Source organism: Vitis vinifera, chromosome 18, assembly GCF_030704535.1.
Source record: "Vitis vinifera cultivar Pinot Noir 40024 chromosome 18, ASM3070453v1".
In the NCBI taxonomy this organism is placed as follows: domain Eukaryota; kingdom Viridiplantae; phylum Streptophyta; class Magnoliopsida; order Vitales; family Vitaceae; genus Vitis; species Vitis vinifera.
Window position 1 is genome coordinate 13,913,648 of NC_081822.1, and position 27,505 is coordinate 13,941,152.

The 27,505-nt window shown below is 37.5% G+C and overlaps 1 protein-coding gene and 1 long non-coding RNA gene across 2 annotated transcripts; both read left to right on the forward strand.

Moving 5' to 3' along the window:
- Positions 1-20,939: 20,939 nt before the first annotated feature.
- LOC132253091 (uncharacterized) lies at positions 20,940-22,129 on the forward strand. Its single transcript, XM_059734483.1, has 2 exons — positions 20,940-21,978; positions 22,113-22,129. The coding sequence occupies exons 1-2, from the start codon at positions 20,940-20,942 to the stop codon at positions 22,127-22,129; spliced, it is 1,056 nt and encodes a 351-aa protein (XP_059590466.1).
- A 3,670-nt stretch (positions 22,130-25,799) lies between these two features.
- LOC132253211 (uncharacterized) lies at positions 25,800-27,476 on the forward strand. Its single transcript, XR_009465008.1, has 2 exons — positions 25,800-25,844; positions 26,331-27,476. It is a non-coding gene; the product is annotated as an uncharacterized LOC132253211 (long non-coding RNA).
- The last annotated feature ends 29 nt before the right edge of the window (positions 27,477-27,505 follow it).

Here is a 27,505-nt window from a genome sequence, read left to right on the forward strand (position 1 = left end):
AAACCAAGTCATTCTAGTTTTCCAATAGGGATAATCAGTTCCCGTAAATAATGGAGCTCTATGTTTTGTAAAAATTTCAGTGTGGGATGAGCTTGATGGAATAGCCATTTCCTCCTAGACGATTAGGTCTTAACAAGAGGTCTATCTATGATACCAATTGAGAAAATAAAGGCTATGCTTAATTAAGAAAAAACACCCAAGAGGGGGGTGAATTGGGTTTTTCAAAAATATTTTCCATAACAACAATTTCAAGCACAATATAAATAAAAGTAAAGAGATAGAGTTAGAGAATTCAAACTCGGGTTTTATAGTGGTTCGACAATTCCTTGCCTATGTCCACTCTCCTCAATCTCCTAACCGAGTGAGGGTTCCACTAACTTGAAGCTTCAACCAAGCTTTTAATTTTCTTACACTTGGATTTCGGCTCCAATAGCTCTTACACAATCTCTTCAAAAATTACACCTCTTGAAGGCTTAAACGCTTGACTTTTACAAGAATAAAACACTCAACCTAGCTTAAGGATGGATCAAATACAAAACAAGGCTAGGATGACTCACAAAGGTGCACTAAGGAGTATGCAAATGATGATTTAATGCACCAAGAAAGAAATGAGAGCCTTTTGATCAAGAACAGGTAGGTAGACAGTTGATTGCAAGTGTTCTCTTATTCATAAATGAAGTGGAGCTCTTAATTTATAGGTTTCTAAGCTCGGGAGTCAAAAACAGCAAAAGGTACCCTCGACTGGTCGAGCTATGGGTCGACCGGATCACTAGCCATTGGGCATTAAATGCTTTGACAGGTTACCGTTGCCTCGACCGGACCTCGACCAGACATTGACCGGGAAGGGTGTGAACCTCAACCGGGAAGAGAAGACTACTGGATGAGAGAGAGTGTTTTTGACACTCCTCGACCGGACAGGGTCAACTGGTTGAGTCGATTGGCCATAGCCTCGACCGGTTGAGCTTTTTGGCCCCGAAAACCTTCCTTTTGAGATTCCTTTCTTTTCTACTACTTAGGCAAGATCTTTAGGTGAATAAATATGTCAGTTTTAAAACATTTTGCCTAAGGTACATTTGATAAAACTCGGGTTTGAGTGAATTTGAAAGTTTAAAGAATAAACCAAGTTTTTCAAAGATGCATGAAATGGAATGAAAACCTTAAGTGCACCTATGCATTCATCTTACATTCATTTCTTATGATCAAGGGACTTCCAATAATCTCGGTCTTGTATCCATTTGGTCCTTGGATGAATTTCCAAAATTATACCTGAGATTCTTTACCATTTAAAATAATTAGTCACTTAACCATGGTTTGTTATCATCAAAACCCGATTAGGAGAACCCTTGGGCTAACAAATACCTTGATGATTCATTGCTACTCATACAACTTATTTTTTTTAGCCATCTTGGAGGCTCTGGTTGAGGGATTTATTTTGCCGCCCATTGTGACCATTGACAACCTTGAGTTAGATTTAAGATTTTTTTTTTTTTCTATTTTCAGGATGACTCTTTTAGGTGTACCTTTAAGACAGTTTGCTTAGGCATATTTAGGTTCACTTTTAAGACACTTAGATACACCCTAAGTTACTTAGGTACCTTTTTTTTTTTTATCACCTTAGGTCACTTAGCACTTTTCCGATCACCTTAGGTCACTTGGCACCTTTCTGATCCTTCGAGGACACTTAGACAACTTTCTAATCACCTTAGGTCACTTAGACACCTTTCTGATCACCTTAGGTCATTCAAACACTTTTATAATCATCCTATATCACTTAGACACTTTATAGGCCCATTTGGGCATCACCCTAGGTCCATTTAGACTCACATAGACTTATTTAGGTACACTTGGCCCATTAGGTGCCACATTAAGCCCATCTAGACACACCCTAGGTCCATGTAGGTACACTCAAGCCTATTTAGGCACCACCTTAGGCCCTTGTTCCATTTAGGCACCAGCCTAAGCCCTTGGCCCATTTAGGCACCACTCTAGGCCCCAAACCCATCTAGAGCACACTAGAGCCAATTTAGTCAAGTTCGATCTATTAGGTATCACCCTAGGCCCATTTAGACACCCTTAAGTCCATTTAGGCACCATCTAGCCTACTTAGATTCATCTAAGCCCACTTAAGTTCACTTAGGCCCATATATGCACACCTAGCTCAACTAGGCACACCTAGCCCACTTAGGTACACCTTGGCCCACCTAAGTACACCTTGGTCTATGTAGGTTTACTTAGCTCAACCTAAGCCACCTTTTAGGTTCCAAGTTTTTCTTTGCGTGGTTTGCATGACTCACTTTTTTTACTAGCTTGCATCACTTTCCTTTTTTATTATCATCTGTTTAGCCTTTTTGCTTATTGCTTTGTTTATTTTCTTTTTTAATTTTTTTAAACACTTTTATTTAATCTAATAATTTTGTAAAATACTTTTATTTTATCTAATAATTTTACGAAATATATATTTCCTTGTCAATCCAATAAATTTTACTCATTTTCTGAAAGACGTTTTTTTTATTTAGATTAATGTAACTTTGGAATTTTATAGGAAGATTTATCAATGGAGAGTTTGGCTTCTTTGGGAAGGACGCCTTTTTGAAAGGGGAATTCACATCTTTAATCGGGAAGATCCACACGGCTGCAATTTGGGGAGGAGGGATTCTCACAGCACGAGCAGGAAAAGTCTTCACCATGCGTTCATATAAAGAAGAGGGTCGTACATACCTTGAGAAGGAGGAAATTTCTCTCCATATTGGGGCTGCCTATTTTGGAAAGAGGTCAAGAAAGGGACATACAGACGACCAGAAGGAGATCGCGGCGGGAAGGAGGAGAGGAGGACGCCATCCTTAAGAACACCACTACCAGATTTCATAGAGCGATACTATGATACCCATACAGGCCACACACGAATTTTAGAGATAAAAAGGCATAAGTAGGCTGCAGATGGGGATTCGGAAGAGGTGCAGCTGCACTATGTGAGATGGACGTACACACACGTTACATCACGCATGGTGAGGGAGTTCTCTAGGCGGCCTTTTCTGTTATTAAGTGGCAGCCGCATGGACTGCATGAGGAGGGTTGACGCATCATAGCCACCTTCTTTCCTCCACTGATAGTGGGCCACACAATAAGGCAGCCATCACGCAGCCATATGGGAGGAGGCAGCAGCCACTTTTGGATATTTATTTATTTATTTATTTTTTGTCTCCAGAAACTCCATTGCACAGCCCATACACGCACCGATAGAGACTCCACGGGTAGCACTTCTGGGTGAGGGATAGCAGCACACGGTTTGATTTTTATGGTTGAGCAACTTACACGTACGCACAGGCCATGGGCGCTCCATTGATAGGTTAGCATCATGTTCGTTTGAAAAATTAAAACTTTGTTTAGTTGAGATTCACGGTTTTAGCTTAAAAGTTGGAATAGTATTTGGTTTCATTTTGATCTATTGTGCTAATCCAAAAAGTTTGGATTTTACTTAATTTAATTTTGATTCATGATGTTGGTTTGGAAAAATACGATTTTGTTTAGTTTTAACCTATCTTGTTTAGTTATAGTTTTATAGTTTTAGCTCTTTACTTCAATTAATTTCATATGATCGAGCTTCCTTTTTTTTTTTTTTTTTTTAAGTTATATAATTGAAGTTTGAGTTCATTTTTTTTGGATTAGGTATTTTTATTATTTTAGTTTATTTATATAATGGTTTTTGAGTGATAAAGTTCATCTTTTAATTTTGTTTGACCTAGTTTTAATTCATCTTGCTTGGCTATAGTTCTATAGATTTATTTTTTTGGTTTAGTGAATATATGTGATCAAGTTCATATCTTTAGTGTTGTTTTAAATTTAGTACTAATCCATATGTTTACTTTAGGTGTCTTCACAATTTTAGTTCCTTAGTTTAATAAATTCCATGTGATCAAATTCATCTTGTTTTAGTTTAGTTGAATTCATCTATTTATTTTAAATACTTTTATAGTTTTAGCTCATTAATAAAATTGATGAGATGTTTTACTATTCATGTTTGTTTTAGTTTATTTTAATTTAGTTTGGTTCATCTATTTAGTTGTAGATTATATATATATAGCTTTAGTTTATTAATAAAATTTATTAGGCGTTTGGAAGTTCATGTGTTCGGTTTGCTTTAAAAAAAATGCTTAGGATGTTTTTGGTTTGGTAATTGATGTCAGTCTGCTATAAAAAAAAGTCCTCGGGTTGCTTAAGTTTGATGAAATTATATTAGTTTGCCTTTAAAAATTCTTGAGAGTTTCTCGTTTGGTAATTGATGTTAGTGTGCTTCGTAAAAAGATGTTGGGGATGTTTTTAGTTTGATAAATTTATTTTAGGATGTGTTTTTAAAAATGCTTAGGATTGTTATTTTTTTTTTAAAGTTTGATGAATTGAATATAGTTTTCTTTAAAAAAAAAAAAAAATTCTTGGGACGTTTTAGTTTTATAAATTAAGATTAGTTTGTCTCTTGGGATGTTTTAGTTTTAAATGGAGTTAATAGAAGACAAATTCTTGAAGACAAATATATATATATATATATAGTAGTTAGCATTTACCTTATCGGTTTTGGTATTCATGCAAATGGGAAGAGATGAAGAGGTTCACATGATATTCATTATGTAAAGGTGTGGTCCATCAACCTTCCTTTTGCATGGTTACTTAAAAACTCTTTTTCCTTTTATTTATTTTTTATTTTTTATTTGAGTAGAATACATGGACAAAACCCATAATCCAGATCTTAAATCAATTGCTCCAAATCTTTTCCAAATCCACGCCCCATCTCACTTTAATCAATCGCTTTAGACGGTTAAACTATTAGTTGATGGTTAAAATAAGAAGTAAAAACCTAAATGTTACAATTATTGCTCTAGAATATTTAAAATAATCATTACTATCAATATAATAAGATCTCCACTCAAATAACTCTTATAGTAAATATATTTTATTAATGTTTAATAATAATTATAGCTCAATAAAAAAAATAAAAAAATTCTAGTGAAATGTCACAGATTTTGGCCTTTCCTAAGCTCATATGCAACACTTACACAACTCAAGCCATTTGATGTTACTAAATCATCATTTTCTATGTACTTAGCTTGCTAGGCTAAGCAATGCACACAACTTGAAAGCTAGGATGAGAACCAAAGAAAACACTTAAGAAATGAAGTTTTGTATTGCACAAAGAATGCTTTGTAGGGCTAGAAACTCTTAACTGGCTTGGTGCCTTAACCAAGTGAGACCACCTCCTATTTATAAGCACCCACAGAACTCTCTGGGACTCATAAAGTTCCACTCTATCCTACAATTCTCTTGAATGCTCTATACAATGGTTATGTATAAGTATATACAAGATGACTTTGGAACTCTCTAGAACACTCCACTCACTTCTCATGATATCCATCTCTTGTGTAAAGATGTGTGGGTGTCTCTAGGCTTCTCCGGAATCTTTCACACCCTTCCACTAGTAGCCAAGTGTAAATGGCTCCAAGAAGTTCTAGAAACTTCCTACTATCCTATAAAAGCTTAAAGAAAGGTCATTTAAGCAAGTTCTGACACTCTCTCTCACCTATGCCACAGAAGTCCTTGTCACTCTTTTTGGCCGGAATCACTCGATCTACTCTTAGAACTACCATAGTGCATTCCTAAGCTCCCAACTAGCCTCATTCTCTTGTAGTCCCTTCCACTTAACTAAGAATTCTGTCATAAAAGGTACACATCATCTTTTGATGACTTAATCTATGATGAAATGATGTGCCTCTTTGTCATAAGAGGTTACAACGATTGTAGGCACCCTTTTTTATAACCCTTGGCTTGTATCAACCTTGTCTATGGTAAGGCTTCAAGTAGCTAGATGGAAGATAGGATGAATCTTCAACCTCGAAGGCAACTTGACCCTATGGGAGACCTTGCTTACGAGTCCTAACACAAGAAAGAGGCTTTCATATCTCTTCACAAGGCCTTTGTGCACAGGCCTTAGGGACTTAAACTATTGAGAAAGGAGCTCAACAAATGCCAAGTCTCCAACTTGATGCTCCATGTGTTGTCTCTTCTTGTCAGATCATTTTTTCATCTTCTTAGTGGCTTTCTCTAAGTATGAGCGAGCTATGTCAGCTTACTCTTGTCATCCCTTATCAAACTTGAAAGCTCCTATCACTAGTGTGTGGGGAATCAAAGACTACTACATCGTAGCTAGCTCAAATGGGCTCTTATTAGTGACCTCACTTCTTTGCAAGTTGTAAGAGCATTGGGCCACATTCAACAACTTAACCTAACCTCATTGATTGTCACTCATAAAGTGACTCAAGCATAACTCCAACAAAGCGTTCACCTTTTTTGTTTGCCCATCCTTTTGTAGGTGAAAGCTAGTAGAGAAGTGAAACTCTGATCCCATCAACTTGAAGAGCTTCGTTTAAAACTTTCTAGTGAAGTGCGGGTGACAATCATTGATGATGTGTTTAGGCAATCCCCAATACTTGAAAACATGCATCAGGAATAGCCTCATCTTCTTATCTACGGTATAATCTGAAGGGGCTACTAGGAATATTGTAGTGTATTTAAAGAACCTGTCCACCTCCACAATGATTAAGCCATGTCCTTCTAACTTTTGTAACCCAATGATGATGTCCATGGTGACACTCTCCTATGGATGCTCCATGAAAGGTAATGGCTCCAACATGCATTTTAGTTGTTGTTGCTCTACCCTGTCTTGTTGGCTCACAAGAAAAGTCTTCATGTAAGCCTCAACTTCATCTCGCATCTGAGGCTAATATTATGCAAACTCAAGTAATGCTCTCATGCGTCATTGCCTAGGGTGCCCAACCCATTTAAATAATGGCAGTCCTTAATCAAGTTTCTTCTCATGTTTTCCTATTTAGGCATGTAGAGTCATCTCCCTTTGGTGTCAAGTAGGTTGTCTTCCACCTAGATTGCTTAGTTTTCCCCTCATGGGCTAAAGTGATGAGACTCTTAACCACAAATCATTTTATAGCCCTTCCTTTAAAAGATCCACCAACTCTCCTTAGGGATAGCTAGTCATGGATGCTAGCTTCACCTTATAGCTTAGGGTGTCGACCACCTAATTTACACTCCTTGACTTATACTCCATCATGTAGTCAAACTCGGCCAATAAGTCTTGCCATTGTGCTTTCTTATGACTTTGCTTCTTCTGTGTATGGAAGTAGCTAATGGCAACGTTATTAGTCTTTATTACGAAATGAGACCCCAATGGATAGTGTCTCCAGGTGAGTAAGCAATGAACTATAGTTGTCATCTCATTCTCTTGCACTGTATACCACCACTAGGTGTCATTAAGCCTGGGACTCTCAAAGGCGATAAGATGTATGTCTCACATTAAAACTCTTTCAATAGAAAAGTCGAAAGCATCTGTGTGCACCTCGAATACCTTGGTGTGGTGGAGTAGTGCCAACACTGGTTCATTTGTCACAATCTTCTTCAAATCCTCAAAGGCTTGCTATCACTTTTCATCCCATTCCTATGCTTTATTCTTATTGAGAAGATCAATAAGTGGAGTTGCCTTAGATGAGTAGCCTTTGATAAACCATTAGTACTAATTGACTAGACCAAGAAAATATCTTAATTGAGGTACCTTGGTAGGCAGATCCCATTCTTGGATGGCCTTGACCTTAGTATCATCTATCAATTAGCTTGTCATCCTTGATGCAATGCCCTAGGAAGCTCACTTTTCCCTTAGTGAATGAGCATTTCTCCTTCCTTACATACAACTCGTTCTGCCTTAGGATCTCATAAACCTTTCTTAGATGTTGCATATGCTCCTCCAAGGTGTTGCTATAGACAACAATGTCATCCAAGTATACCACTACAAACTTGTCCAAGAATGGATGAAAGATCTTGTTCATAAGCATTTAGAATGTGGCTAGAGCATCAGTGAGTTTGAAGGGCATCACTAAGAACTCATAGGAGCCATACCAAGTCACACACGTTGTCTTTGGATCATCCCCCTCCATAATCCTTAGTAGTAGCCCGACCTCAAGTCCAACTTTGTGAAGTATTTTGCCCTACCAAGCTAATTGAATAGATTGACAACAAGTGGAATAGGGTATCTTTTTCTTAATGGTTCCAAGGAACTCTTTTTACGGATCACACTTATACATAATCATTAAATTCAAACCTTGTTTTGTTATCATTAAAACACAACATTAACCAAACCTTGGTCTAACACAACATTGAGTACTTTAAGTCATGGCAAATGGCTAAGCTCAAAATGAAGCTTTTTAGTAGTGGATGTACTATAAATGAATCTCCTTAAGGTTATTTATAATAAATTAAAATTAGAGGGACTGACAAGAATTGTTCCATTTATGGAATTTTGTGCAAGGTTAATATGCTGAACAAATGAGGGTTGGCCATCTAGAAGAATTGGCCATAAAATGAGTTGAAGTTGGAGAGTTTGAGGGGATATGATGCCAGAGATCCCAAGTATTCGAACCAAGTTAAGTGAACCAAGCCAACTGAGTACAGTGAGATGAATTGAGGTTCCATTCTTGAGTTCCTTTATTGGTGCAAGAGACACCGTACCAAGTATAGGCGATGAATTTAGGTTCCAAACTAACAAAGCAGCATGAAGGTCAGAGGCTGTGGATTTCAAAGATAGAAGTGCATATATATCGGTGTTAGCATCAAGAGCTCCTAGCTTGTTCATGCTACAAGGTAGAATAATTTGAAACTGAAGGAAGGTGAGTCATGCAATCTGGAGATGCTCTTTCATCTTTTTAAATCAAGGTCATGGACTGTAGGGCTTGCCCTAGATGTATGGTTGTCAACGGTTTATACACGTAGTTATCACCCTAAGTTAAGGCTTGAAGATGATTTAAAGAAATCAAAACAATTCAATTTTTCCATTCTTCTATGGTACTCAAATAAAAATATAAGGTTATATCATCCTCTTGTAATATTTCCAATAGTTCCGTGACATAATTAATATTTTGGAGATTGTTAATTTCTCTTCTTGTTTTAGTGAAATTCGTGAAATGTCCTCGATACATTGTGGTATATCTCCTGAATCTCCATATTTCTTTCTAGACTTTCATAATCTCTTCCATATTATATCAATGATAATTGATTTGATCTGGATTTCACTTCTTATGTTGTCTGCTTTTAAGAACAATATTTCATTAGACTTTAGTATTCGGACTTATATTTATACGTACTAGTTAGCTAGCGTAATTTCTTCTGCTGTTATACACTTCATTTATAATAAACAACTTTAATATTATTCTGTCAAATATATGAATATTTACCAATTTACAACTCGTATATACAAGTCTTCATGCACAACTCTCACCCTACATACTACACATTTGCCAATATTTGTACACATTCAAAGATTTCTTTTATGAAAAAACAAAACAAAATAAAATCTAATGGTAGTGACAGTACTGAATTGCCACAGTCATAAGACTAACCCTGTTTTATGCAAAGGAAGCTCATCTCCTTTGACCAATTGGTGAGTCTGGTATACAGGGCATATGGCCATGAATCGTCTGAATGAATATGGGTTCTATTTAGTCTTTGATCCAGGGAGCATGACAGTTTAAGCTTGTGCTTAGTTTTCCCTTTGAATGAATATGTACGCATCCCAATGCAATCATAAAGTCTATGGATTCATCTTGAATCCTAATGCTTAATCTTCTCGACAATATGAAGTGCAATAAAATAAACAAGTGCACTCTATCCAATTGTTATAAAAATTACTAAGTTGGAAATTGTCCACATAGGCATGTGAATTATCGAGTTATCCTAAGATTGGACAGCCGGTCTTTCTTGATAAGAAGTTAATACAGATTTTTTCTTTTTCTTCTTTGAGATTTTGTAACTGTTGTGTGTGCATGATTGGTCACTCATTTGCTTGTGACATCATCTTCATAACTTATTTTCTTCACAAAAAATATTCTTTTTTATTCTGTGACAGAATTTAAAAGTTGACTTTGACTGGTTTACCACTTAGTTGCAACTTCATGTTCTTAGCCCCATCTCCAGTTCAAAAGCCTTGTTTCTATTTCTAAGTTAGTAGGAGCTATCCTTACCCCTTCATTTATCAGGATTGTATATATAGTGTGTACTCTTCAGTGCCATTATATATTGTGTCAATTGATTCATCTCAAAGGTCTAGTTTTTAAACTTGTTGGTATTATATGTATGAATATACATAATTCAATTGCTATGAAAAAATTAATAAATATACTCCATAACAATTATTGGAAGTTGGTGACTATCTGTATGGTTGACCTGGTAAACAGATTCATCTCAAGATGGCACAGTAAGCTCTTTCTAGAGAAGTCAACATAGACCATTTTATTGTGTTTTTTATTTTATTTTATTTTATTTTTAATCTTTCTTCTTCTACAAAAATTATCGATTAGTTGAGATAATGATATTGGTCCAACACTTGTTAATGGCAACATCATTTTTGTTAGCCATTTTCATTTATCTACTATGTAGAAGCCTTGTTCCATATGCCTACTCTATAAGAGCTATCTTCTGTGTATCATAGATGGAACGTGGAACAGACAATGCATATGCAAAACATAGAAGAAAGAACTCTACGGGGATTATTTCCTAGGAAAAACTAATCAGGATTTAGTGCTACTAGCATACTTTTAGTCTAGTAAATTTTGTGAGTTGAGCAGACTAATAGACATTCTAAGCTTAGTCCCTTTGTTTTATAACTCAAAAAGGGTGTGGTTTTCAGTTAGTATTTGAGTTATTTATTTATTTTTTAGATGGCTAACAAGAAAGCCGCTCTGCGCCCACCCCCCACCACCAAAAGAAAAAGGAAGTGAGAAAGAAAGAAAGGATAAATCAGAATAAGAATTGTTCTAATAAAAATTTAGAAGCACATCTTTAAAATACTTAAAATTAAAAGGTTAAACTAACTGTTAGAAATAAGTCTCCTAGAACTGGATGTCCTCATGGTCGTCCACATGCTAGCCGTTGGAGCATTTAATGAGGTGCAGAAAGCCATTGGAGCATTTAATGAGGTGTAGAGAGCTGTTGGAGGCCAAAAAGTAGATGTGGATGTCCACCTGGTCATCCACATTGCCAAGCGGATGACCGCATGGTTGTCCACATGACTTCTAGTAGCTAAAACTACCAAAATAGAGCAAGTGGATGACCCACTGAATGTCCAAATGACAACTGGATGATCGCTTGGTCATTTGCATGTGCTCTAATCCAATATTTTTCGAAGTTTATGCATGTTTTGAGGCCAAGATGAATTAACTAGCCCATATGAATGTAGATCACCTTTTAACAAAGTCTTAATCAATATTTTGAGATATTTTCAAGGTTTGAGAGGATCGTGGTTAAGTCAAAAATGTTTTTAAGAAACCTTAAAAGATTTTTGTTGAAATTTGGCATTCAAAGTTAGGATTTTAATTTAGGAAAGTATTTTAGGAATAAAAAAGGAGAGATCATTTAGGATATTTCCTTAGGATTCAGTTTCCTAATTTTAGGAGAGAATCAAGCTAGATTGATATTTTCTTATTCAGTCATTTGTGTATATATATGTGTATGGTGTGTACCGAATATAATCAATAAAAAGGAATTAAGAAATTCTTCATGGTATCAGAGCCAGTTTTCTGAAACCCTAATCCCTTCTGGCCGCCTCTTATTCAGGCCATCATTCATTTCGTCCAAGTCTCTCTGGCCATCTCTCATTCCGGCCATCAGTCCCTGTTCTCAGAGCCAAGGGAGAAAACCTAATTCTTTCCAGTTTCCCCATGTCATCAATTCCGGGAACGACTTTCCGGACGGTCGAATCGTCGTCAGAAAACATTCACCGCCGGCGAACTTTTTTGGCGAACTTTTCCGGTGAACTTTCCGGCGATTTTCCCACACCGCAAGGAGCGCCTGGAGGAGATCTCCAATTTTTCCCAAAGCACCGGAGCCAGAAAACCATCCACGCGCCGACCACGCGCATTTTTTCGGCTAGCGACTACATCTCACGCGCTGGCGTGTGAGAGCGCGTGAGCCACTTTCCGGCGACGTGCTTCCTCCTCCAGCCTCGCCTAACGCCGACTAGCCACCCTTCACACCTGTTTCTGCCATCCGAGCCCTGCACGGGCCTCTTTTGGGTTCTTTTGCCTCCGCGGGCCCTTCGAACAGTGTTTCCGGCGTCCTCCGGCTATTTTTTTCTCAACCCCAATCCCTGCACGTGCCTTGGGAAGTGTTGTTCTACCTTTCCGGTGGTGCCACAATTATTTTTCTTTTCCATTAGGTTGGTATCTCTGGTTTTTCTCTCTTCCCAATTTCCAGCAACCATATTCAGTTGTCTTCCTCATCTCCATGACAAAATACGGAATGACATCATCACAAGTATCCAGCGTCATGGCACCAGAATCAGGGGGTAGATCTGAAATTCCAAACCTTGGTGGTAGTGATTCCTCTCCTATTCTTATCACAAGACACAAATTAAATGGCCATAACTATTTACAGTGGTCACAATCTGTATTGCTGTTCATTTGCGGTAAAGGAAAGGATGAGTACCTCACTGGAGAAGCAATCATGCCAGAAACTACAGAACTGGGTTTTAGGAAGTAGAAGATTGAAAACAGCATGATCATGTCATGGCTTATCAATTCCATGAACAATGACATAGGCGAAAATTTCTTGCTGTTTAGGACTGCAAAGGACATATGGGATGTAGCCAAAGAAACTTACTCAAGTTCTGAAAATACTTCAGAACTTTTTCAAGTTGAATCAGCCCTACATGACTTCTGCCAAGGAGAGCAGTTAGTTACTCAGTATTACAACACACTCACAAGGTATTGGCAGCAACTTGACTTATTCGAGACTCACTCATGGAAATGTTCGGATGATGCAGCAATATACAGGCAAATTGTGGAACAAAAGAGACTGTTCAAGTTCTTCCTAGGACTAAACAGGGAATTGGATGATGTTAGAGGCCGAATCATGGGCATTAAACCCCTGCCAAGTCTCCAGGAGGCTTTTTCAGAGGTTAGGCGTGAAGAAAATAGAAAGAAAGTGATGATGGGATCAAAAGAGCAACCTGCCCCAACATTGGATGCCTCTGCCCTTGCTGCTCGATCATTTAATAGTAGTGGTGGAGATAATCAGAAACGGGATAGGCCTTGGTGTGATTATTGTAAGAAACCAGGCCATTATAAGGAGGCTTGCTGGAAGCTTCATGGGAAACCGGCTGATTGGAAACCAAAGCCACGGTTTAACAGAGATGGCAGAGCACACATGGCTACCAACTCTGAGAGCACATCTGTTCCTGAGTCGAGTCCATTCAACAAAGAACAGATGGAGATGCTACAGAAACTATTAAGCCAAGTTGGTAGTGGCAGTACTACCGGGATAGCCTTCACTGCTAATCGAGGAGGAATGAAGCCATGGATAGTGGACACAGGTGCTTCTGATCACATGACAGGAGATGCTGCCATTCTTCAAAATTACAAGCCAAGTAATGGTCATTCATCCGTCCATATTGCTGATGGCTCAAAGTCAAAAATTGTCGGGACAGGTTCTATAAAACTTACTAAAGACTTGTATCTTGACTCTGTTCTCCATGTTCCAAACTTGGATTGTAATCTTTTGTCCATTAGCAAATTGGCCCGTGATCTCCAATGTGTTACTAAATTTTATCCAAACTCGTGTGTTTTTCAAGACTTGAAATCGGGGAAGATGATTGGTAGTGCTGAACTGTGTTAAGGACTCTACCTCCTCACATGTGGCCAAGTCTCAAACCAAGTCTCTCAAGCAAGTTTTGTACAGTCTCAGAGTATGTTAGAGTCTTTCAATTCTATGTCAAATTCTAAGGTCAATAAAGATAGTGAGATTATAATGTTACACTATCGCCTTGGTCATCCTAGCTTTGTTTATCTTGCCAAATTGTTTCCCAAATTATTTATCAATAAAAATCCAGCATCTTATCACTGTGAAATTTGTCAGTTTGCAAAGCATACTCGAACAGTATATCCTCAAATCCCATACAAACCTTCGACTATTTTCTCTTTAGTACATAGTGATGTGTGGGGTCCCTCACGGATAAAAAATATTTTTGGCACTCGATGGTTTGTGACATTCGTTGATGATCATACACGGGTAACATGGGTTTTCCTTATGAAAGAAAAGTCAGAGGTCGGACACATTTTTCAAACCTTCAATCTTATGGTTCAAAATCAATTCAATTCAAAAATTCAAGTCCTCAAGTCAGATAATGCAAAGGAATATTTTACTAGTAGTCTCAGTACTTATCTTCAAAATCACGGCATTATCCACATAAGTTCTTGCGTTGACACCCCACAACAAAATGGGGTGGCTGAACGCAAGAATAGACATCTCTTGGAGGTTGCCCGGTGCCTTATGTTTTCCTCTAATGTTCCAAACTATTTCTGGGGGGAAGCCATTCTCACAGCTACCTATTTGATTAACCGTATGCCATCCAGAGTGCTTACCTTTCAATCCCCACGTCAACTTCTCTTAAAAAAATTCCCTCACACCCATGCAGCCTCTTCTGATTTAGCACTCAAAGTATTTGGTTGCACGACATTCGTTCATGTGTATCCTCAAAATCGTAGCAAATTTGCTCCTCGAGCCAATAAGTGCATTTTCCTAGGGTATTCTCCAACCCAAAAAGGGTACAAATGCTATTCTCCAACCAACAAAAAATTTTACACCACCATGGACGTCTCTTTCTTTGAACATGTCTTCTTCTATCCCAAATCTCATTTTTAGGGGGAGAGCATGAATGAACATCAAGTTTGGGAGTCTCTTCTTGAGGTTGTACCTTTTTCTCACTCAGAGTCACCTGAGTTGTCCACACCCATGTTGTCATCAGTCCAGCTAGCCCAGTCCACAAATGTTCCTACTCCCATGACCATCCAGTCTCCCATGCCTATTCAACCTATAGCCCCACAACTTGCTAATGAGAACTTACAAGTTTACATTAAGAGGAGGAAAATACAGGAATTAGAGCAGGGATCACAGCCAACATGTGGCCAATATATTGACTCCATTTCAAGTCTACCTGAAGAGAACATAGGTGAGGATAGGGCTAGAGAGGTGTTAATTCCCAGCATTGATGATTCTACTCTGCCAATTGCATTGAGGAAGGGTGTTAGGAGATGTACAGATCATCCAATTGGGAATTATGTTACGTATGAAGGGCTATCACCATCTTATAGAGCATTTGCTACTTCTCTTGATGATACTCAGGTTCCCAACACAATACAAGAGGCATTCAAAATTTCAGAATGGAAGAAGGCAGTACAAGATGAGATTGATGCACTTGAGAAGAATGGGACATGGACTATCATAGATTTGCCGGTTGGGAAGAGGCCCGTGGGGTGCAAGTGGATTTTCACCAAAAAATACAAAGCAGATGGATTAGTCGAGAGATTCAAGGCTCGTCTGGTAGCTAGAGGGTTTACACAATCCTATGGGATAGACTATTAGGAGACTTTTGCTCCTGTTGCAAAACTGAACACTATCAGGATTCTTCTCTCATTGGCTGTAAATCAAGATTGGTGCTTGCAACAACTGGACATAAAAAATGCGTTTCTAAATGGTGACCTAGAAGAGGAAGTCTACATGGAAATACCACCTGGTTTCAAAGGAAGTATGGCAAAGAATCAGGTTTGCAAACTCCAAAAATCCTTGTTTGGCCTTAAACAATCTCCCCGAGCCTGGTTTGATAGATTCACAAAGGCAGTCTTAAAGCTGGGCTACAAACAAGGTCAGGCTGATCATACTCTATTTGTCAAAGAAGTCTCATGCCAGGAAAATGGCCATATTGATAGTCTATGTCGATGATATTATTCTATCTGGGAATGATATGGAGGAATTACAGAATTTGAAGAAGTATTTGTCAGAAGAGTTTGAAGTTAAAGACCTTGGAAATTTGAAATATTTCCTTGGTATGGAAGTGGCTAGATCAAGGAAGGGAATTATAGTCTCTCAAAGAAAATACATACTCGATCTTCTTAAGGAGACCGGTATGCTTGGATGCAAACCAATTGATACTCCTATGGATAGTCAGAAGAAACTTGGTATCGAGAAAGAGAGTACACCGGTAGACAGGAGGAGATATCAGCGACTCGTCGGACACTTGATTTATCTCTCACATACTCAGCCAGATATTGGCTTTGCAGTGAGTGTTGTAAGTCAATTCATGCATAGCCCCACTGAGGAACACATGGAAGCAGTCTACAGGATTCTTAGATATTTAAAAATGACACCAGGGAAAGGTCTATTCTTCAAAAAGACAGAGAATCGTGACACTGAAGTATAGTCAGATGCGGATTGGGCAGGAAACATCATTGACAGGCGGTCCACTTCTGGATACTGTTATTTTGTCTAGGGAAATCTTGTTACCTGGAGGAGTAAGAAGCAATCAGTTGTAGCCAGAAGTAGTGCAGAAGCTGAGTACAGAGCTCTAGCACAGGGAATCTGTGAAGGGATTTGGATAAAAAGGGTTCTTAGTGAACTGGGACAAACGAGTTCATCTCCGATTATGATGATGTGTGATAATCAGGCAGCTATAAGCATAGCAAAGAGCCCCGTGCATCATGACAAGACCAAGCACGTTGAGATTGACAGACACTTCATCACAAAGAAGGTGACTAGTGAGACGGTTAAATTGAACTACGTTCCTACCAAGCACCAAACCGCAGACATCCTCACAAAAGCTTTACCTAGGCCTAACTTCGAAGACTTAACTTGCAAGCTGGGATTATATGATATATATTCTCCAGCTTGACGGGGAGTGTTGAAATTTGGCATTCAAAGTTAGGATTTTAATTTAGGAAAGTATTTTAGGAATAAAAAAAGAGAGATCATTTAGGATATTTCCTTAGGATTCAGTTTCCTAATTTTAGGAGAGAATCAAGCTAGATTGATATTTTCTTATTCAATCATTTGTGTATATATATGTGTATGGTGTGTACCGAATATAATCAATAAAAAGGAATTCAGAAATTCTTCAATTTTTGTGTATAGCTTGAGGCCCATATGACTGTACATACTCAAAATGATTTTTATCCAAATTATAAATCTATTAAACCAATTTAAAACTTATGGATAATGTTTTAGTGCTTAACAAAAATATGTAATCTTAACTTGGTGCACCCATCATCTTACATAAAGTATCCTAATGATAAACTTGATAAACCTTTTCTTCATTCTTTTTTAATTCCTCTTTTGCTCCATGTATCTTTTTCTTGATGGTTCCAAGGAGATCTTCTTGTGTATCACACTTAAACATAATCATTAGATCCAAACCTTGTTTTGTTATCATTAAAACACCAGGTTAACTAAACCTTGGTCAAACACAACATTGAGAACTTTTGAGTCTTGACAAATGGCCAAGCTCAAAAGAAAGCTTTTTAGTAGTGGCTGTACTGTAAATAAATCTCCTCAAGGTTATAATAAGTTAATAAGTAGAGAGACTGACTGGAATTGTACCATTAATGGAATTTTGTGCAAGGCTAATATGCTGAACAAGTGAGGGCTGGCCAAACTCCAGGAGAATTGACCATAAAATGAGTTCTTGGAAAGATTGAGTAATTGCAGGAAGGTGAGGTTGGAGAGTTGAGGGGATATGATACCAGAGAGCTGAAGTACACCAAACCAAGGAAAGCGAACCAAGCAAAATGAGTACAGTTTGATGAATTTAGGTTCCACCCATGAGTTCCTTAATTGGTGCAAGTGACACCATGCCAAGTACTGTGAGATGAATTTAGGTTCCAGACTGACAGAGCAGCATGAGGGTCAGAGGTTGTGGATTTCAAAGATGGAAGTGCATGTATTGGTGTTAGCAACAAGAGCTCCTGGCTTGTTCATGCTGCAATCTAGAATAATTTGAAACTTGAGGAGGATGAGCCATGAAATTTGGAGATGCTCTTTCATTTTTGAAATGAGGATCATGGACTGCAGGGCTTGCCCTAGATGTATGGTTGTCAGCAGTTTATGCACGTAGTTATCACCCTAAGTTAAGGCTTGAAGATGATTTAAAGAAATCAAAACAGTTCAATTTTCCATTCTTCTGCATTACTCAAATAAAAATATAAGGGTTATATCTTCCTGTTGTAAATTTTGCAATACTTCCATGACATTATTAATATTTTGGAGACTGTTAATTTCTCTCCTTGTTTTAGTGAAATTCGTGAAATGTCCTTGATACATTGTGGTATATCTCCTGAACCTCCATATTTCTTTTCAAACTTTCATAATCTCTTCCATATTATATCAATGATAATTGATTTGATCTGGATTTCACTCCTTACGCTATCTGCTTTTAAGAATAATTGTAACACCTAGTCCTAATGACTATTTTAGTACTTAACTTTAAGCTTGCTTAATTAGATGTTAAAACTAGTTTAGTGCTAATCATGTTTAATTATGAATTAAACTTTGATTAAGGTTAAGTGGGATTAGTTAATGACCTAAGCATGCTTATTCGGTTCTTAGGGACTAATTAGGGTTATGAAAACCTAAAGGACTAATGGGCAATTATGGGTTTTATTTTTTATAACTTGAAGGACTAAAGTGCAAAATGGGAAAATTGAGTTAGTGGAATGCCACCTTCTACTTGGGTGGATTGGTGGCAGCCATGTGGGCTGCCACCTCATGCTTGGGTGCTTGGAGACCCCTTTATAAGGGGGCTGCAGCTCGTTTTGCTCCATTTCACCTGCAGAAACTTGGGTTAGAGAGAGAAACTAGAGAGAGAAAGTGTAGATTTGAGGTAAGCAAGTGTTTAATTTTGTAATTTTCGTTTATTTTGGTTCCTAATGGTATGTTGAATAGAATTAACGGTAAAAATTGTGTAAAAGTTGAGTATAATTAGCTATAAACCTGTTTTAGTTAAAAATCATAATTAATTAAAGATTAAAGTATTTTAAGTTAAGTATTTTATTAACGGTAAGATTAGCATAAATCTTTGTTTAATTTGGTTTGATTGAAAAATAGATTAGTAAACATGTGATGAATTGGGTTATTTGGACATTTGGGATTTGTTAATAGGTTAGGCTTTAAGAAAAATCAAAAGAATTAGTGTTTGGTAATTAATTAGGGAAATTAATATGTATTGTAAATATTGTTTAATTCAATTCATATTTGATTTGAAAACATGTAGGATATAGATTAGAGAATGTGAAAATTAAAATTTTGCAACAATAAACTATATAAATTTTCATGGTTAGGAAACCTAAATTATGTTGTTTCATTTCAGTTCCTCGTAATAGGCAAAGATCGCCTACTTAGAAGAAACACAAAAAGGAAGTCGGTGTAAGGTAGGGAATTTTATGCTATTCTATGGTGTATCTGATTTCTTTCCTTGAATTATTTGTTGGAATTTTATGTTATTTCTATGATTTCATAAAATCTTTTAAAGTGTCATTGCATCTCGGTTATTGCACTGAAATGTTACCATGATGTTGGAACGTATATTGGTATGAAGATTCGTGGTTTTGTGTTGTCGAAATGGTTTATGGTGTGATTGCATTTCAAGAAGGATATGGAATTATCACAGATCATATTCAGAGAATTTATTGGTGGCGAAGTGCTTATGTGATGCTACAGGCCTTATCATTTGATATATTGTTTATGTGGGACCGTGGGTCCTTGGGTGAAAGTCCCTAAAGCCCTCGAGGAAGACACTCCGATGTGGGTGTATGGGGTTGGTCCTGCCCCTGGGTTTTAGTCCCTAAAGACACGGGGTTGGTCCTGCCCTTGGGTATGAGTCCCAAAAGACACGGGGTATGACTTGCCCTTGGGTGATGTCCCAGAATAGTCATTATTATATTGATCGAGTATCTTGTGGAGCATTGATATCTACTGTGTAGATTGTTGGGAGTCAGCATATTATCAGTTGTGAAAGGATGGATGGGGAAAAGCAATGATGAAACCAACAAACACGTGCATACATGTTTGACATGATTACACATTTGTTAATGGTTATGAAATGTTTATCATGCATGTTATTAAACGTTTAATTCAAGGTTTTTAAGGGTATACTTAGGATGGTTATAAACTTTCCTACTGAGTTGTGAACTCACCCTATTCCTTCCACCTATAGATGCAGGTCAGAAGACCTATGCAGGAAAGAATGCTTGAGCAATGCTTTACTGTGATTGGATGCTGTTTGCTCATATTGAAAGTCTTTTGAGGCCATGCCTTTTGTATCAAGACTACACCTTTTGTTGGAATGATGTAATGTATATATTTGTTAGATACACTTGTAGTATGGGTCACCCATAGTAAACAATGGGGTTGGGTATATGTAAATTAATGTTGTACAAGTTTCTTTTGTGAAACAAAACATATTTTGTTAACTTAATAGTCACAATGTTTAATACAGAATGTACTCTTTATAACAGGTTTTCTATATCCTCTTTTTGAACAAATTCAAGTGGGAACTCAACATTTAAATTTTTGAGAGCACTTATACTATATTTGAGTATCAATTCTTTAGTTGAAGAATAAATAATAATAATAATAAGAAAAAAAAAATTGGGGTGTGACAGCTTGGTATCAGAGCATAAGGGATTAGATCCCTATTGTGGACAATAGGTGGGGAGCCCAATAGAAGCACTAGAGTCATTATTATTGTGACATTGTTTTATTGTGTATTATATATTGATATTAAGTGAAGGCTTAAAGGATGGATGTTAGGTTTGTGTTTTTATTGTGTTGATGACATTCCTTGTTGTATTGAATATGCCTAGCTATAATAATTGAGATCATGTTGCCTCTTTGAGTGCTTGATCATTGAGAATCCATTACTATGATATTGTTGTTATCATGTTTGTTTTGCAAATGTTTGTATGTGACATAAGTGGTTTGATTGTATTGGTTAAGGGTGCTTGATTTTATGAATAACCCTTATAAGGTGATGTATTGATAATAATAATCCTTGTATACCTTTCTAAGAGAAAATGCCTAGAGGAAGGGACAGATTAACCACAAGGCCTAAACGGACAACTAGATCATCTCCAATATCTCATGGTGATGTAAATGAGGGAAGACCTGTAATACATCCAGTTGCTGGTTCAGAATGCCAGAATGTGAGCTTGATTCGGGAATTTAAAGCATTGAATCCTCCAAGCTTTCGGGGTGGCCCTAATTTTCTTGAAGCTGAGAATTGGATGAAAGAAATAAAGAAAATACTGGATGTAATGGCAGTGCCTGAGGAAAGGAGAGTTTCTTTAGCTTCCTTCATGTTGAGGGATGAAGCAGACAACTGGTGGGATATGATCAAGACTACTCAGGATGTAACTAAAATGGTTTGGATGCAATTTGAGGAGCTGCTTTTGTGTAATTACTTTCCAGAGGCCGTTAGAAGACAGAAGAGAGCTAAATTTATACACTTGGTTCAAAGGAACATGACAGTGACTGAATATGCAGCAAAATTTACACAACTATCTAGATATGCTCCAAATGTGGTTGCAGATGAACAAATGCGAGCTGAACAATTCCAAGAGGGGTTGAGATTGAACATTAGAGCACAGGTTGCTCCTTTCATGCTTCGTACTTATAGTGAGGTTGTGGCAAGGGCTCTTGTTATAGAAAGGGAAATGGAGGAAGCTCAAAGGTTGAGAAGCAAAAATTCTAGGTTTGGTGGTTCAGAAAAACGAGAACATGATTTCAAGCGCCTGAAGATGACTCATCCCCAACAACAACCCAGAAAACAAGAGCAGTATAGTGGGGCTACAGATTCAGCTAAGGGACCAAGGAGATGTTATGAATGCGGTGAGGTGGGACATCTGAGGAGAGAGTGCCCAAAATTTCAACGACTTGCATTCCAGCCATCTCAACGACAGTTTCAGCAAATGAATCCACGAATTCAAGGAAGGCAACCTCAAGGGGAAGGAAAATTTAGACAAGGGAAGCCTGGAGGGAAGCCAGAGCAAGCACAACAAGGGAGATTTTATGCAATAGGGTCACAAAATGCAGAGTCAAATGCCTTGGTGGAAGGTATGCTCTTATGTTTTAGCACTTGGGCACATGTTTTATTTGATCCAGGAGCTACTCACTCTTTTATTTCTGCATCATTTGCCTCCATGCTAGACATAGAATTTGTTCCCCTACATTGTTCATTATGTGTTGAGACTCCTATGGGTGGTAAGGTGGAAACCAAGTGGGTATGTCATGCTTGTGTACTTTATATTGGGGGTCTTGAAGTTACAATGGATCTGGTTCTTCTTGATATTTCATCGTTTGATGTAATTGTGGGGATGGATTGGCTTGCCCGACATCATGCTGTGTTAGATTGTTATTTGAAGAAAGTAACATTTCAAACCTCTTCTGGTTCATATATGAGTTTCTATGGTGATAGAAGGCTTACATTTATTCCTTTAATTCGAAACCTGGATGACAAGTGGTCAAGAAAGGATGGCAGACACTATTTTCTTTTTAATCTGAAGGGAGAAGGCAAAAAGATGACAACTATAGATTGTATTCCAATGGTTTGTGAATTTGCTGATGTTTTTCCTAAAGAATTGCCATGTTTACCTCCTCACAGAGAGATGGATTTTTCTATTGAATTGTATCCAAGTACAGATCCAATATCAATAGCTCCATATAGGATGGCTCCAGTTGAACTTAAGGAATTGAACATTCAGTTGCAGGAGTTGCAAACTAAAGGGTTTATTCGGCCTAGTACCTCACCTTGGGGTGCTCCAGTATTGTTTGTAAAGAAGAAGGATGGATCCTTGCGGTTATGTGTGGATTACAGAAAATTGAACAGAGTTACAGTGAAAAACAAATATCTGCTACCTCGAATTGATGACTTATTTGACCAGTTATGTGGGGCTTGCTATTTTTCAAAGATTGATTTAAGATCTGGTTATCATCAGTTGAGGGTACGAGAAACAGATATTCCAAAGACTGCATTTCGTACAAGGTATGGGCATTATGAATTTGTGGTCATGCCGTTTGGGTTAACTAATGCTCCAGCTGCATTCATGGACATGATGAATCGTATCTATCGGCCTTATTTGGATCATTTTGTGGTGGTATTTGTGGATGATATTTTGATATATTCTAAGAGTAGAGAAGAGCACGGTCACCATTTGCATATGACACTTCAAACACTTAGAGAAAACCAGTTATATGCCAAATTGGAGAAATGTGACTTTTGGCTGCAGGAAATTCAATTTTTAGGGCACATGGTTTCTCAAGAGGGTATTTCAGTGGATCCAACAAAAGTGGAAGCTGTGACAAAGTGGGAAAAACCCAAGAATGTTTTTGAAGTACGTAGTTTTCTTAGGCTAGCTGGGTACTATAGAAGGTTTGTTGAAAACTTTTCTTGAATTGCTTGCCCAATGACTAGATTAACACGCAAGGGAGTGAACTTTGATTGGAATGATAGGTGTGAAGAATCCTTTCAAGAGCTAAAAAGGAGACTAACAACAGCGCCGGTGCTAATTACTCCTATTAGTGGCGAAAGATATACAGTTTATTGTGATGCTTCAAAAAATGGCTTGGGATGTGTTTTGATGCAAAGAGGAAGAGTGGTTGCTTATGCTTCTAGGCAATTGAAGAACCATGAGCAGAACTATCCTACACATGATCTTGAACTCGCAGCAATAGTCTTTGCTTTAAAGTTATGGAGACATTACTTATATGGTGAAAATTTTGAAGTGTTTTCAGATCACAAAAGTTTGAAGTATATTTTCTCTCAAAAAGATCTGAATGCAAGGCAAAGGAGATGGTTGGAAACCCTTGAAGATTTTCACTTTACTTTGCAGTATCATCCAGGAAAAGCTAATGTGGTTGCTGATGCCCTAAGTAGAAAGGCTCAATGTGTGTTATCTGGGTTGGTGGTTTATGAGTGGAAAATGTATGATTACATCAGTGAATTCAATCCTTGCTTTGATGTACATGATTCTGGTGCATGTTTTTGTACTTTGATAGCTCAACCAACAATATTGCAGAAGGTTATTGAAGCTCAAAGGAAAGATACAAAGTTAGAGGGCATACGCTCTCGAATCATGGCAGGTGATGCAGTAGAAGGTTGGAACATACATTCTAATGGTGGGATTCATTTCTTGAATAAACTTTGTGTTCCTAATGATGCTCAGGTGAAGGAGGAGGTAATGAAGGAAGCTCATCATTCTCGATTCACAGTACACCCTGGAGAAACTAAAATGTACCATGATTTGAAGCGTCAATATTGGTGGCAGGGTATGAAGCGGGATATATCTCGATTCGTTTCCAAGTGTTTAACATGTCAACAAGTGAAAGTTGAACATCAGAAACCAGCAGGGTTGTTACAACCACTACCTATAGCAGAATGGAAGTGGGATCATGTGATGATGGACTTTGTGACAGGGTTGCCAAGAACTCCCCAAAGTAAGGATAGTGTATGGGTGATAGTTGATAGATTAACGAAATCAGCACATTTCTTACCAATGAGGATCACTGATTCAGTTATTGTGTTGAGTAAATTGTATGTGAAAGAAATTGTGAGGTTGCACGGGGTACCACTCTCTATTGTTTCAGATAGGGATCCTAGATTTACATCACAGTTTTGGCAGTCCTTACAAAAAGCCTTGGGAACTGAAATCAAATTGAGTTCGGCATTTCATCCTCAAACTGATGGGCAATCAGAGAGAGTTATTCAGATTTTAGAAGATATTTTACGAGCACGTGTGATGGATTTTAAAGGAAATTGGGTGGAACATTTACCTTTGATTGAATTTGCGTACAATAATAGCTTCCAAAGCAGTATTGGAATGGCACCATATGAAGCACTGTATGGGAGGCCTTGTAGATCTCCTATGTGTTGGATGGAATCTAGTGAAGCTAGTCTGATTGGGCTAGAATTGGTGCAAGAGACTACTGACAAGATTCGAGTAATACGTGACAGGTTATTGGCAGCACAAAGTAGACAGAAAAGTTATGCCGATCACAGAAGGAGACCCCTAGAATTTCAGATAGGAGATCATGTGTTTTTACGTGTAACACCAAGGAAAGGCGTATTTCGATTTGGAAAAAGGGGAAAGCTTGCTCCAAGATATGTTGGGCCCTTTGAAATCCTTCAAAAGATTGGAGAGGTAGCATACAAATTAGCCTTACCGCCACAGCTATCAGGTATACATGATGTGTTCCATGTTTCCATGTTGCGGAAGTATGAGCCTAATACCACACATGTACTAGATTGGCAAGATTTGAATTTGCAAGAAGATGTAACGTATGAGGAAGGGCCGAGACAGATTTTAGATAAGAAAGAGAAGGTACTCCGAACCAAAATCATACCTCTAGTGAAAGTGTCATGGGATCATCATGGAGTGGAAGGAGCTACATGGGAGTTGGAATCAGATATGAGAAACAAGTACCCGGAACTCTTTACAGGTTCGCTTTTGTAAATTTCGAGGACGAAATTTTTGTTAGGGGGAGAGGATGTAACACCTAGTCCTAATGACTATTTTAGTACTTAACTTTAAGCTTGCTTAATTAGATGTTAAAACTAGTTTAGTGCTAATCATGTTTAATTATGAATTAAACTTTGATTAAGGTTAAGTGGGATTAGTTAATGACCTAAGCATGCTTATTCGGTTCTTAGGGACTAATTAGGGTTATGAAAACCTAAAGGACTAATGGGCAATTATGGGTTTTATTTTTTATAACTTGAAGGACTAAAGTGCAAAATTGGAAAATTGAGTTAGTGGAATGCCACCTTCTACTTGGGTGGATTGGTGGCAGCCATGTGGGCTGCCACCTCATGCTTGGGTGCTTGGAGACCCCTTTATAAGGGGGCTGCAGCTCGTTTTGCTCCATTTCACCTGCAGAAACTTGGGTTAGAGAGAGAAACTAGAGAGAGAAAGTGTAGATTTGAGGTAAGCAAGTGTTTAATTTTGTAATTTTCGTTTATTTTGGTTCCTAATGGTATGTTGAATAGAATTAACGGTAAAAATTGTGTAAAAGTTGAGTATAATTAGCTATAAACCTGTTTTAGTTAAAAATCATAATTAATTAAAGATTAAAGTATTTTAAGTTAAGTATTTTATTAACGGTAAGATTAGCATAAATCTTTGTTTAATTTGGTTTGATTGAAAAATAGATTAGTAAACATGTGATGAATTGGGTTATTTGGACATTTGGGATTTGTTAATAGGTTAGGCTTTAAGAAAAATCAAAAGAATTAGTGTTTGGTAATTAATTAGGGAAATTAATATGTATTGTAAATATTGTTTAATTCAATTCATATTTGATTTGAAAACATGTAGGATATAGATTAGAGAATGTGAGAATTAAAATTTTGCAACAATAAACTATATAAATTTTCATGGTTAGGAAACCTAAATTATGTTGTTTCATTTCAGTTCCTCGTAATAGGCAAAGATCGCCTACTTAGAAGAAACACAAAAAGGAAGTCGGTGTAAGGTAGGGAATTTTATGCTATTCTATGGTGTATCTGATTTCTTTCCTTGAATTATTTGTTGGAATTTTATGTTATTTCTATGATTTCATAAAATCTTTTAAAGTGTCATTGCATCTCGGTTATTGCATTGAAATGTTACCATGATGTTGGAACGTATATTGGTATGAAGATTCGTGGTTTTGTGTTGTCGAAATGGTTTATGGTGTGATTGCATTTCAAGAAGGATATGGAATTATCACAGATCATATTCAGAGAATTTATTGGTGGCGAAGTGCTTATGTGATGCTACAAGCCTTATCATTTGATATATTGTTTATGTGGGACCGTGGGTCCTTGGGTGAAAGTCCCTAAAGCCCTCGAGGAAGACACTCCGATGTGGGTGTATGGGGTTGGTCCTGCCCCTGGGTTTTAGTCCCTAAAGACACGGGGTTGGTCCTGCCCTTGGGTATGAGTCCCAAAAGACACGGGGTATGACTTGCCCTTGGGTGATGTCCCAGAATAGTCATTATTATATTGATCGAGTATCTTGTGGAGCATTGATATCTGCTGTGTAGATTGTTGGGAGTCAGCATATTATCAGTTGTGAAAGGATGGATGGGGAAAAGCAATGATGAAACCAACAAACACGTGCATACATGTTTGACATGATTACACATTTGTTAATGGTTATGAAATGTTTATCATGCATGTTATTAAACGTTTAATTCAAGGTTTTTAAGGGTATACTTAGGATGGTTATAAACTTTCCTACTGAGTTGTGAACTCACCCTATTCCTTCCACCTATAGATGCAGGTCAGAAGACCTATGCAGGAAAGAATGCTTGAGCAATGCTTTACTGTGATTGGATGCTGTTTGCTCATATTGAAAGTCTTTTGAGGCCATGCCTTTTGTATCAAGACTACACCTTTTGTTGGAATGATGTAATGTATATATTTGTTAGATACACTTGTAGTATGGGCCACCCATAGTAAACAATGGGGTTGGGTATATGTAAATTAATGTTGTACAAGTTTCTTTTGTGAAACAAAACATATTTTGTTAACTTAATAGTCACAATGTTTAATACAGAATGTACTCTTTATAACAGGTTTTCTATATCCTCTTTTTGAACAAAT

What these genes read in the sequence shown, in the direction of transcription:
- LOC132253091 (XM_059734483.1), top strand. Translation starts at nt 20,940, where the DNA reads ATGCCTAGAGGAAGGGACAGATTAACCACAAGGCCTAAACGGACAACT.